At 37.6% G+C, this 13,731-nt stretch overlaps 1 protein-coding gene across 2 annotated transcripts; it reads right to left on the bottom strand.

Annotated features, from left to right (window-relative positions):
- Positions 1–1,273: 1,273 nt before the first annotated feature.
- Positions 1,274–6,562, bottom strand: COMMD8 (COMM domain containing 8). 2 transcript variants are annotated; one of them, XM_066549112.1, is made up of 5 exons: positions 6,491–6,562; positions 5,745–5,900; positions 4,642–4,794; positions 2,833–2,988; positions 1,274–1,745 (listed from the first exon to the last, which is right to left on the bottom strand). In XM_066549112.1, exons 1-5 carry the CDS (start codon positions 6,533–6,535, stop codon positions 1,725–1,727), a joined length of 531 nt encoding a protein of 176 aa, XP_066405209.1. In that variant the 5' UTR covers positions 6,536–6,562; the 3' UTR covers positions 1,274–1,724. The 2 variants fall into 2 exon arrangements, with proteins under 2 accessions (XP_066405209.1, XP_066405208.1); XM_066549111.1 differs by lacking the exon at positions 1,274–1,745 and having other exon boundaries at positions 2,785–2,988.
- Between the last annotated feature and the right edge of the window lie 7,169 nt (positions 6,563–13,731).

The following is a 13,731-nucleotide window of genomic DNA, read 5'->3' as shown; positions in this document are numbered from 1 at the left end:
TAAAAAAACCAGCATCCTCCTACCATGCTGCTGGACAACCTGTAGTAACTCTTTCCAGATTTTTAATAAAATTAAACAATTATCAATTCCAATCTGATTTTTAGTTTGAATTTTGTACCATTTATACAAGGCCTTTATCTGTTATATTTGATCCATTATGAAATTTGTTGCTTATGGAGATTTGAGACTATGATCAAGCCATATCTGTTAGAGGTTGCACTCTTTTCACTAAGATACATCTTCCACTCTTTCATCTTTACAACTTTACCCACTTCTCCACACTTCTTCATTCTTCAATTGCTGAGACTGAACATGTATATCTGATTAAATGTATCAGTGCCAAATAAGAGAGAAACAATATACTTAGGTTTCCTATCTATTAAACCCATTAAAATCCTCTTTATAGAAGCCTTTCTACAAGAGCTTCTTTTCCTCCTCTTCTGTGACCAGTACTCTGAAGTCCATTATTTTATATTAGTATACTTAACTTTGCATATATGAAAACCTATGGCACAACAAAATACAGTGGAATAAACTCAAGACCCTGATTTTGAAACTAGGAATAAAGTTAAGTCATCAGTAATTTTCCTTATTATTATACAAAACTTGCCTAAGACACACATATGCACACAATGAGAATCATACATCAGTATTCATGTAAGCATTACAGATAATTTGCTCTTTATGTATGGAAAAGTGGTCTAAAAAATAGTAGAAAATGTAAGACCTCTGGTGTATCCTTCCCTAGTGTTAGTGCTTTTAACTATTGTTACATACTACAATCAAAACTCCGTCTGGTTTCAGAAAAGTTTAGAGTAGAATTTACTAATTATCTCCTGTATTAAGTGAGCTAGGAATATCTTTCTCATAGTCTATATAGGTGAGCTTCTCTCCAGCACTGCACCCCCTTTTGAAAACATTAATATTTTTAATTGAAAAGCTACCAACTAAGGTACAAAAACTAAGCTAAAAACTACAACTTTACTCTGAATAAAGCTGCAGTGCTTTCTCTACAACTTCTGAGCACTGAACAGAGTGCCTAGAGAAATTGTGGTGCCTCAATCACTGGGAAATACTCAAGACAGCTGGAGACAGGCCTGTACATCCTGCTCTACATTACCCTGTTTGAGCAATGAAGGTAACCTCCAGAGCTCACATCCAACCTCAACTTCAGTCATTCTACACTAGTTTTGTTTGTAAAGGTGATTTTCCCTAAAAGCATCTAAAAAGATTGTATATAGTAATTCATAAATGAAAAAGCAGCCTACTACAATTATTCACACACAAAGTCAGGTGTTTATTTACCATATTTACAAGTATAAATACATTAATGCTACAAATATTCTTTCATTCTTCATTAGCATGGCACTTTAGATAAGGTAACATAAAATGCAAGTAAGATGCCTTAGTTTTACCAGGCACCTGTGTAGTCACTGCCAAAGTTTTACCAAAACAAATATGGCACATGTTGTAAGTGATTATCTTCCAAATGTCTATAAATCTTTAGTACTAAAAGCAACTGTACATTAGATTTATGTATTTTTGGTCAAATAGATGCAAGAATTTATTATTTTTATTGAAGGCTTAGTAGTTCATTTGGTCATAGCAGTCTTCTGACTTCAGTATTTTACAGCACCAAAACCTTCCCACTTTGCAGTAAACACATTTTTTCCCCAAATCATTTAGGGAGCCATCACCAGAAGGTGCTGTTGATCTGAATTCCATCATTTCAGTTGTAAGACAACCTTCAAAAAGGAGAAAAGGAATGACATTAAAGATGGTTAAGAACAAAATTTAAGCAACCTTTGAAAAAGAAGCCTTTTGCTTTCTGTTTCAGTATAATATGCAACTGATTAAGCATCTTTCCTCTAGACAGTACACCATTCCCCTCTCAACTCTCTTTTACAATCCCACAAAACCATCACTTAAAATACCTTTCTTTACCCTTTACTGCACTCAAACCATTCTTTAGCTGCCTGCAATCAAAAAGCAGAATAGAACGTCCAGGTGCAGTGAGATTCCTTCTGCACAAAGCAGAGCCAAGGGACCAATTCTGAAGTGAATTCCTCCTTGTGTGCCCACAGAACTAAGTATGGAGTTGACACATCCCACAGCTTCCAGACAGACCCTCCAGCAGAACAAAGAGCATGTGAACACTGAAGTCTGTCCTGGAAGAATCATTGCTCACATACTGTTTTTATTTAGTTTTGCAGGGAAGAAAAACCATATGGAAGCAAGCTGTGAAAGCTCTTAAGGGCTATAATTTCCTGCAAACACAATTTTCTTCAAATCCTCATTTTCCTTAGCCTTTTCTGTTAAGAAATCTGAGACCCTTCAGTGTCTCAGAAGCCTTATAGTTTGACTTGAAATTCTCTTCTTGGGTCACTATACTGTAATCTCTGTAACTTTCTTCCTGATTCACCATGTGCCATGGAAATTAAAGGACTTAATATGAACCAAATAAGTCTCCCAGACACTGACATTTTGTGAAGCTGAGGGAAACATGGGAGTTCTCACCAATCTTTCAGCATAGGATAGGGGTAATCATATTAAATTAAAGAAATTAGATTTAGTCTAGATATTAGGAAGAAATTTTTTACAATGAGGGTGGTGAAACACTGGACACAGATGCCCCACCCCTGCGTCAGGCTGGAGAGGGCTCTGAGCAACCTGATCTAGTAAAAAATGTCCCTGCTCATTGCAGTGAGCTTAGACTAGACAACCTTTACAGATCCTTTTCAACCCAAATTATGCCATGATTCTATGAATTCTGCTTAATATAAATCAGTACCTAACAAGTCAGGAACAAAATATTACATCAGTAAAAGTTACCTTATTAGCAGCTTCCAGTGCATTTATTAGGTTTTGCAACTCTTCCTTATTCATCTCTATAGAAATTGGCTTAATTTCACCATTTTCTCTCACATCCAAATCAAGATTGAGGAGTGGCATTTGCAGCATGGAGATCTTATCACTGGAGAGAGCAAGCTATGCAGATTGACACAATAACAATAAAGTATAAGGTGGAGCCATTAAATTTTTAGTCTTTCATAATATCACATCTGTATTTTATATTGAACTTGTAATACCAGAACAAACATCAGCATGACAAACTGAACTCCAAATAAGTCATCTCTGCTGTTCTCAGGGTTTTTTTCTCCATTATTGGGATTTTTGTTTGCTTGTTAATACCAACGATACATTGAATAAAGACCATCCTCTTCACAGACTTGTCATATATACTTGCCAAAACCAATTTGTTAAAATTCTGGGCTACCACATTTTGGTATTCTAGGTGAAAACAAAGGATACATTTGATCATGGCTCTTAATGAATTACTTAGATTCTGAAATCACCATAATCAAATGGGTCTTCTAATCAACAAGAAGGGGTTTACAGAATGGGTTTGTTGGGAGAAGGAGGAGACCTTTATGCAATTTTCAACACTCTGCAGCTGATCAAACACATTGTCAGATATCCTATTAGACAAACACTGAGGCATGTTACATGCCAATTGTGTTTTTTTATTGACTACAATACTCACTCTACCATCAACAAGGCTTTTAAAATGCATTAAAATCAAAGATCAGTTGACAGTACTATAGGTTAGTATTGTACAGACCTATCTTTATTTAGAGAACAGAATGCAGTAGAGCTCAATCATGGCAAGTGAAAAAAAAATCATAACGAGCTCAAGGGGGGAAAAAAGTGGTTTTAAGAAAAATAATAGTTCAGACATGTACCAGAAATTTGCATCACAAAATAGAAAGAAACGCAAAAAATTCTCTAGATGAAAAATTTAAAAGAAGCCACAAACAAAAAACAAGAGTTCACATAAGTTCATATTTTCATCACCAGTAAATGCAGTTAGCAAGAGATCAAGCCCAGTTCATCTAAAGCACATTATGATGTCATATCTGCTCTTGCATAAACTTGTCTGTTTTGTTCTTTGATTTCCAAAGCTGTTTGCTGCAGAAACTATTGAGCACTCTTATAAACATGGAAAACTACTTAACAGCTCTACAAATCTGTTTAACAGCTCTCACAGTCTGACCAAAAATATAAACAGTATAAGTAATGTTTTTAAGTCTTTGATCAAGCTTAAGATCTCATAACCTCAAAGCCCCATCCTAACTTAGGCAACACCAGTATCACTGGTTTATTACCAAAACAGGAAGTCTAATGATAAATTATTTCAAACTACTTATTAAATGTCCATTGCAAAAATCTGAACATTTGAAGAAAGTCAAGAAATCTTATCAGTCAATTACTTGACTGAATCAGTTAGCTGATCTTAAAATTAAGCATATACTTCTTCCTTTGAAAGTAAACACTGTTTATTCAGGCCTCAAAATTATAACAGCATACAAAACATTCAGGTGCTCCTGAATAGCACCAAGTCTCCCTGAGCAGCTTCAAAAGAAAAGAGGGGAAAAACAAAATAAAACAAAATTTTAACATTTACATTTGCAAATTTCTGGCAAGTCTTTGATGTGTTTTTGCATCAGTCATTAACGAACTTTTGCAATACCTAAAATACCTGAACCACTCTGCAGAGGAAGCAGGCCTAATGGGACTGAACCAAGTTACTTCCCTGTTGTACAACATTTCTTTCAAACAATATCAAAGCAACAGTCTCACCTTTAACTGCCAGTCAAAATCCTGCAGCTGGGCAGAAGAGATTGCATGTACATTTTCTACTAGGGCATTTCTGATTTCTTCCTTTCTACCTTTCAGACATTTTGTGATTGCTTCTTGATAATCTGAATTTAACTCCTCTATCTGCTGAGCAGCCTAAAAAATAAAAATAAAATTAAAACCATGATTACTTGCACTATGAAGCACAGAATTAACATGTACCACCTGCAATAACTAAAATATCTAAGCTGATAGCTGCCCTTTGTGGCTGCTCTCTGTCTTTGGTAGTTAAGAGTCAGTGTTTACCACAGCAACACACAGAGAAAAAGAGAATCATTTAAATTAAAAAAGACACCAGAGAACAGAGGTTTTATCAGCCTTCTAACATTCTAACATGTCACTCTGAAATCAAAAGAACATCACACTCCCAAACAACTCAGGTGTAGGTCTGCAAGCTTCTCAGCACCAGGGCAGAGGCTAAATACATCAACTCAGCTGAAACAGAAATACTGATGTAGGGAGGTCCCCAAGGCTACACAGCTGCCTTTCTTTGACCCTGCTGCTAGCAGGTGGTCAAAATACCAGCAATATGCAAGAGATGAGAATTAGTATTTCTAATAATAGAAGATTTTGCAAAGTTTATACCTATAGGAATGTCCTGAACTGCAGTCCCTGTACCACATGGTCCTCCCATTCACACTTAGATTTTTTACAAAATTTATTTACATACAGTCAATATTTTACACCCCTTCAATGCAGTACCAACAAATAAAGAAAATCAAACAAGAAAGTGAACTGGTTTTATTGTTAATGAGTAGTATTACAGAAACAGATTTAATCTGGGGATACTCAAAATACCAATTTAAGTGGTGAAACCAGTATTTTAACAAGTATCCTGTGATATTAGAAAAATATTTAGAAGTCAGCATCTATTTCACTTTTTGTTGTAGAAGTCTTGGCAGTGTATCTCTAAATGCTGCTTACCTTCTACCTATTTAGACTGAATTTATTACCATTCAAATCCTACACTATAAAAATATTTTAGGATTAAACAAACTACAAATCACTCCAGTCATGATTTGTCCAAGTCAGTGATGAGCCCTTACCTCTTCATCAGACATATTTTTGCCAACTGCAGTTTTGAAATATCTCATAGTTTCTTCTAAAACCTCCATCCACTCTGCCAAGTTCCAAACATTGCCATAATCCTGGTATCGCGGGTACGCACGGCCACAGATGCCATCAATTACCATATGAAGGAACTGAAAGGATGCGATGCATAATTTATAATTCTCTCACAGTTAATCTGTACTTCTGAGACTGAATATGAGACTGATCAAGCACTTCAGTTATCAAACCTCCCTCCACTGGGGACTGCCTCAGTGCTTCCAGGCAGCCCGGGCATTATTCAAAAAAGCCCCGAACAGGTACTCCCTGAATATGAGCCCTCCTCCCTTGGCGCCTTTAAGGCAGTTCACGAGGTCTGGCCACAGGAATCACAACGTGATTCACGTTCACCCTGGACTTACAAGCGGACTGAACAGCACCGAGCACAACTTCAGTCCTGCCGAGATGCCGAGTCACAGGGCGGCTCAGCCCCCCGCGCACCGGCACTGCCGGCCGGCACAGCACAGCCCGAGCCGCATTCCGGCGCCGTGCCCTCCCGAGCCTGCCAAAGCACTGCCCTCTGCACTGCGGCCTGCCGGGAGGGGAGGGGCGGCCCGCTCTGAGCCCCGCGCCGCCGGCGGGCCCTGCCTCCCCCACAGGTGCCGGAGGGCGGCTCCCCCCGGCCGGCCGACCCGCCTGCCCTGCCCTCGCCTGCCCTGCCCGGCCCGGCCCGGCCGGAGCCCACCTCGAGAGCTCGGCCCGCCGGGAGCTTCTCCAGCAGCCGCGGCATCTCCACCTCGTGACCGCCCCGCCGGCGGCGCGCATGCGCACGTGCAAACACCCGCCCTCATCCGCTCCAGAGCGCGGGTTCGAGTCCCAGCCCCGGTGTCCCGACCGCCCGGCGCGCCTGGGGAGGAGAGTGTGCACCGTGCGACCTTCGGACAGGGGGCCAATGAACCAGAACCCCCGAATTTTACAAGCTTTTAGGCCATAACACTTAAGCTATGTTTGCATTCTGCCTGTCTTGCAGCTTTGGTTTTTGCCCCTGAACAGGTGAAATTTGCACTTGGTGGCAAGAGAGGAAGCTCAAGACTTAAAACGGCCACCACATCTTCTGTGATTTTAAATCAAATTGAGGAAGTCAGGAGAAACACTGACTGCAAAAGCCCGTGCTGCTTGTACAGTGTTTACTGTGAAGAGCTCATTTTTTTAATGCTCTATCAAAGTGTGAATTCAATCCTAGTCAGAACAGTGGAGGAGGTTTATGGAACAGCTTTTTACATTAGCAGTGACCTTTCCATGTGTTGAATTGATTGAATGTGAATGCAAAGAAGCAAAATTGCTCTGATCACTTTTACAAGAAAACCTGTAAGAATTCAAGTCACAGCAGGGCACAAAATTGCACAGACTGTTATACCTGTAGGCAGATTTTATTTCACTGAAATCACAAGGCTAATTTACAGTCAAACAGTTATGCATATGTAGGTGCAACACTGGGCTGTAAGAATACCAAAACAGCTACAAGTCCAAACTGGTAGATAGAAGGTGTTTGTAAAAAACCCAAGCTGGTTAAGGCAGTCTGCAGCACAACTTCTTCAGACAGTCATGTGGCCTTCCTTGGGGGAATGATGTGGTGCATGGGAGTTTTGGAGAAGAAATACATGGGGAAGAACCGACTTCAGGTTTTGCAGACTGAAAACTTTCAAATTCTCCCCATTTTTCTTAGGGTTTGCTACTGCTAGTAGATTAAGCTTTTAAGAAAATTAATTCAATTTTATTATGGAGAAATTACTCAAAGCTGCTGTTTAAATGAGGAGTAGATGAAATTTCAAATTTGAAAAATTCTTTTCAATACTAATTTCCTTTATTCCCCTAGAAATTTGCTAGATAAGTGGAAACTTACCCACTTTGACTGAACTGTGTTGTGCACTACAAAACAGCACCAGGGGGAGCGTCTGCTCCAAACAATTCAAACCCAGCGACAGCAGGAGAAATACGAAGGTGATCCAGGCTTGCATTGAAATAATTTACGAAATAAAGAGAGAGGTAGTGAGCGTCCCACTCAGTTGAAAGGGATCAAACAAGTGAAAAATGGAAGAGAGCAAAGATGTAACGCATGAAGACAGGAACAGATAGAAGAGGATGAGAAATTGCCATCTCACGTGACACTATCCCAGTGAACATTTTCAAAGCAGCTAATTTTCTCCCAGTCTGAAGAATAAAATATTTTGCTTTTCATTTTTTCACATATATGTAGTTTCAAAGTAATATTTTTGATTCAGCCTATTGGCCCATATGGAGCAAAGTCAGAATGCTCAAGGAAACCACAGCCAGGTTATAAATCCATCTTTCACAGCTCATGTTCAACTGCAGTGAAGTAGGGGATATAAAATTGGCCTTTGGCAGTTTGAACTTTGTTTGGAACTGCATTATTTGGATCTGCCATCAAGCCTTAATCTTTAAAAATGCCTGGTTTTCATGCTTCTGTACCACAGCAGTAACAACCCACATCACCCCTTGAAGTTAAGGTCTCAAATAGCCACAAAATCAGGGAGGGAAACTTGTGGAACGGTAAGTACATAGGCATGGATTTCAAAGCAGCAAGGAAAGAAGCAATTTTATGAGAGAAAAGTGTAGAGTGAACTTTATTTTATCCACATTGCTGATGAATTGTAGGGGGGGTTATTTCTTTGTTTATAAAGAAAACCCACAAGGTAAACTACAGTAATTAAACTCATTTTAAGATCAATCCTTTTGTTGCCCTTGGTTTTGGAAGAATGCCAGTAATTAAAACATTGGGAAATAACTTAATAACCATAGGTTATTAATATTATAGTAACATACATTTTAGCATAACAGTATAGTAATAATTATATATTATTACATATAATATATAATTATTCCTATATATAATGTGTACATAGTATAGTAGGATAGTGTTGCACATGGCTCTAAGTATATTCAGGTGGGGAGAATATCCAAGCACTAGTCTAAGTGTCCCACAAGGAACTATTAAACAGGTATGTCAATAGAAATAAATAGGTAACTGTGTATTTTACCCACACAAAAGGGACAGTAAAGTCATTTTTTAAATGCAGTGGAAACACTGAGACTGCAGTTGATATTGTGCTGAGCTAAATGTGGGTTGCTGTGGAGAAGGGAGGTCCCACTGATCCCCTAGTCCCCATTGCCAGCTCTGCTTCCTCTCCCAGACACTCATGCCTGCACTAAGGCCCTGGGGTTGCAGGATGAAACTGCAGCTGATGTAGATGAAAGGTAATTTTATTTTTGCATTCCTTTTTTTTTCCCATGGGTTAGATTTCCACTGCGAACAGAGCACCATTTCTGACAGAAGTGACCTTTGCAGTTGGGAATGAGGGGTAAGACAAAACTACCCCTTCTGGTAGCCCATACTTAGATGAAATTGGTTGACACATGAATATCAATCAGTGAACTTTAATTATTAAACCAGGAATCTTGAAAGTTTTTGTAGAAGCTTACATAGAATCATAATCATAGTGATATGCTGCAGCTGAAGGAGATTGAAAATAACATATCTCTATTTAATGTTTACACCCTAATGAGCCAGTGAAGTTCATAGTGAGGCTAAATGAACATGACACTGATGTGCATAACATACTTTATCACCTATTTGCTGTTCATAATCTATGATCATAAGTCCTTCTGAATGACAAATCTGTTTCACAAATAATTTTTACTTGTAAATTTTGAACATACAAAACCATGAGAAGTTTTGGTTCTTTTCCTCAGTCCCTATTCAGTGAACATAATACTCATGTATTCACTCTCTGAGACATAAGGAGTACAGTGTGTCATGCATACTGTGGATACAGTCTGTGTCCACAGCTTTACACATCTCTCTATCTCCTTTTTCCAGTAAGAGATGTAACAAAAGGAACTTAAATGTTCCTGAATTCACTTCTCACTAATATTTCAAAATCATGTTGTTGGTTTCTGTAGCAGTTCTGTCCTTTCCACAGACTGCATTGAAGAACTAGCAATAGCTCTAAGGGACATTCCTGTGGTTCAACACCCCTTAGAGTCACAGTTTATACAGTTTATATGAAATCTGTACTGCCTTTCATGGACAAAAGCGTACTGAAGAGATCGTTCAAAAGGGCTCTGCTACACTGTAAGATCTTGAGAGAGGAAGTGCTGTTGTTGGGAACACTCCAAGCATACTTGCAAGTGCCAGATGGAAAAAAAATATTGTACATATTACTTGAAATCAGTTAACATCATAGGTTTCTAAAATATCTGTACTATGTACCTCTCAATACCTGCCTAACTGTGCCAGGAGCTGGTATCACACCCAGTATTCTGCAGGACAGAGGCAGAGTAATAGCTTAGACTAGAAAAGTGACATCCTAGGTACTCCAAGGAGCCTGTAGTTGGCTTGAGCCATATCCCAACTAAAACAACAGCTCAGAAGACAAACTAGAGTCAGTAGCTGGGACTCTGCTCATGAGTACCACATGGTCACCATCTTTTGTAAGCAGCTGGGCACTACAGACCTACCCTGCCTCTCCTCTCCTGTCCCCAAGACACACTTCTTTGATTGGAGAGGGAGGAGTCTTCATCTTCCATCCTACAAGAATATTATGAATATTCTCCTAACTCTCCTTTCTACAATTCAGAACCTTTATTTCTTATTCCATGCTCAGGTAACCTGCAGAAAGTTTATTTTTATCTTCGCTATTGATACTGTCTTATAAGGAAAAAACTATTGTCACCATTTCTATCCTTCTATGTCTCTTTCTTCGTGCTTTAAAATTCTGGATGAACTGAACACCAGGTACACATCAGGACTGGAATTTTACTCACAATGTCCAGGCCTAATGATTGTAATATCTGGAATTCAAAATGACAACAAGAGAAAATTAGCAATCCCTTTTAGGATAGATGTAGTAAAACTAAGTCAAAATATTCCCTTGTTTTTCCAAGCCCAACCTTAAGATTTCAGTATTAATAATGAATGGTAAGAATGTGTTGGTGCTTTTCAAAAATCTTTGGACATCATAAAACAGAAAAGAAAATGCCCATTGGGTAGATTATGGTGACTCTTAACCCTAGTAGTAAACAACAATTAGTAGATGCTGGAATATGCTGCATAGCAAGTTGTACCAACACATCATAATAGCAGTAGGGAGAAAGTATTCCTAAAATAATGAACACCCCACTACAAACATCTCATCTACACACGGACTTCAGGGTCTGCATTTATCATATAACTCTGAGTTGAGAACTACTATCACAGCTACTATGGATTTTATTTTTATCACATCATATTTTGAAATGAAATGAAAACAGCAGCTGATGAAAGTTACACTGGTAATACTCTGCTTCTGCTGACAGAGGTTGTTTTAACCAAGGGCATATAAAGAGAAGCAACTATGACAGACTAAGAAAAAACAGTTTGTATACAGACATATCCATAGTGAGGCTTATTGACTAAATCTCTTCCAGGGTAAATAAAGCCAACTTCCTTACAGGAATTCCTCACAAAATGGCCTTGTGATTTATAAGTCTTTCTCAGTCTTGTCAATCTGTGTCCATCTTGGCAGCACATTGTATTAGCCAGATTTTCTGGACTTCTTTGTGGTCTCTAAATAATACGAAGCAGCTTTTCACATCTCTGCTTCCTACTGCTCTTGTCTTTTCCATGGGAAATAAGAATTTAATAGGCTTCTCCAAAAGATAGCAAAACAAATACTATGAAAGTGACAACTTCTCTCAAAGCTAACTGACTATTCAAGTATTAATTTGAAAACTAGATTTTTAGAAGCAATTGTCAGTGTCCTGGACAGCTTCTGCATATTTACCAGCTTTTCAAACTTTGCTAACTCTCATTGCAGTTGTATGACCACATGACCCATGACTTCCATGATTGCTGCGACAAGTTGTGCTTTGAATCATATTACTCTAATTCCCTTTTTTTTTTTGCTTCTTCTTTTTTTCTTTCTTTTTTTTTTTTATCTTGAGAGTGTCTCAAATTAGCAAAGGGACAAAAAGAAGAGAAGCACTTTTTTACAGTGGAAATTTTCTCATGGCTTAGTTGCTGATGAATAAGACACTGTACCAATCCAAACATCTCAGCTTGCCTATGTGTAATTTCTCTCAGTGCAAAAAACAAATTCTAATTTTCCAAAAAAATTCTAATTTTCCAAAACACTTTTTCAGCCATCTGAAAAAGTCTGGAAGCCCTCCAGTGCATGCACAAGTGCCAGAGTTTTGTACATAGGAAAATGCTACATACAAATAGGGTTTACTATTGTAATAATGAATGGTAAAAATTGCTATAGGAACAATAAATAAAATAATGAATCTTATTATGTGGGTGACAGTGGTATTTTTATTACTATTTTGCTCACACCAAGTTTTCAGTGGACTGATTTTATTATTATTTTATTATCAGGAAAGGTATTTTTAATTTTTAATAAAGTACCTGACATTTACTATAATTTAGAATTACTCTAGAGCAAATTCTAGAGAAGAACTATCTAGAAAATTTGTTTGCATTGTGAAAACATGACCTACTTGTTCTTCCAGGTGACACAATAAAGAATGTAGTAAGAAATTTTAATTTCACAATTTGGAGAATATTTCTAAAGAAATACTGAGCAACTTAAACCAGAAAATTTACAATTATGATAATTTTCCTAGTTTTCCTTAAATAATTCTTTTCCATATACAGGCAAAATAAGGGGAAAATACAGATTTTTCATTTCAAAACAGGATATGTTTTTCCCCTATGTTATTTACAATGAAATATATGACAAAGTTCTAGCAAGGAGCAGTTGGTTTAATATTGTCACATAGTGCAGGTTACAAGTAAACTCTAAGCTTTCTTCTAAATTTGAACTTGACCTACAATAGCTGTGAAAGTATAAATCTCTCTTGTCTTTACCATGGGTATTGCTTTTCATTAATTCATCTTGGATCTGTGATGCACTGGGCTCACCAAGTGAATCAGAAACACCCATGTGGTAACATTTCCTCCAAGTTAGCTAAAACTGGACTTGTGCTTTGTCTCAGTCTTGGTCTATCTTTGCTTAGACTTTATCTTGGTTTACTGGCTCTAGAAGGTGAAATGACCAGATATAACATCTGCTGGGGCAAAGTTTCATCTTCAAAAATGTTTAACTATACATGAAGCATAAAAATTATAAAAAAAAAATATATATATATTTTTTTCAGTGTGGTGTCTTGTGGACGCTTTTAATCCAATACTAGGTTTCCTAACCTTAAATTAACCATTTTATGAGAAACCAGCCTTGGATTTTCCCTTGTGAAAAACACCTGAGAGAATCAAAAAGTCTGAGTGGTATCTTCATATCTATCTGCTGGATTATTTTTATTGGTTCAAGAAATTGATATAGTAATTGTGGCATAAGTAGTTAAGTTAGAATATTGACAAAATTTGCTTGGCAGGTTGGAGTCACTGTCCAGCAGAATTGTGTTAGAAAAACTGTAGAAAAATTTAATAGGAAAAAACCACTTTAAAAATATCATAATGCAGACAGTAACTGTATGCAAGCAAAGATAGAGGAAAAAAAAACAACAGTTACTAAATATTTCATTTGATATCACTGACTCAGATCCTTTTGTTAGCTGATAAAGTGGTTTGATAAAAAGAAAGTGTAGAATTAAGGTTATTTGTGGACCAGATAAATTCAACAAGTCAACTTGCTTCTATATACAATGAAAAGGAAGGCACATAAATACATAACCTAAGTGCATGTCAAAAGTGTTTTGACACACAATTATACTGTAACAGTGTAAACCAGCTAATGACAAGTTAGATAGATATGGTTGAAGATTAGCCATGAGAAATTGCCACATCAGAGTAAACAGAAAAAGAAGGAATAAAGCAATTTTCCAAGTGCATCAATCTGGCTATGTGCAATTCCACTTAGCTAGAACTACTTTCCAATCCTACACACTTTTCTATCAGTCCACAAGTAT

Source organism: Molothrus aeneus, chromosome 4, assembly GCF_037042795.1.
Source record: "Molothrus aeneus isolate 106 chromosome 4, BPBGC_Maene_1.0, whole genome shotgun sequence".
Classification (NCBI taxonomy): Eukaryota; Metazoa; Chordata; class Aves; order Passeriformes; family Icteridae; genus Molothrus; species Molothrus aeneus.
This window is presented reverse-complemented; position numbering and strand designations above follow the sequence as displayed.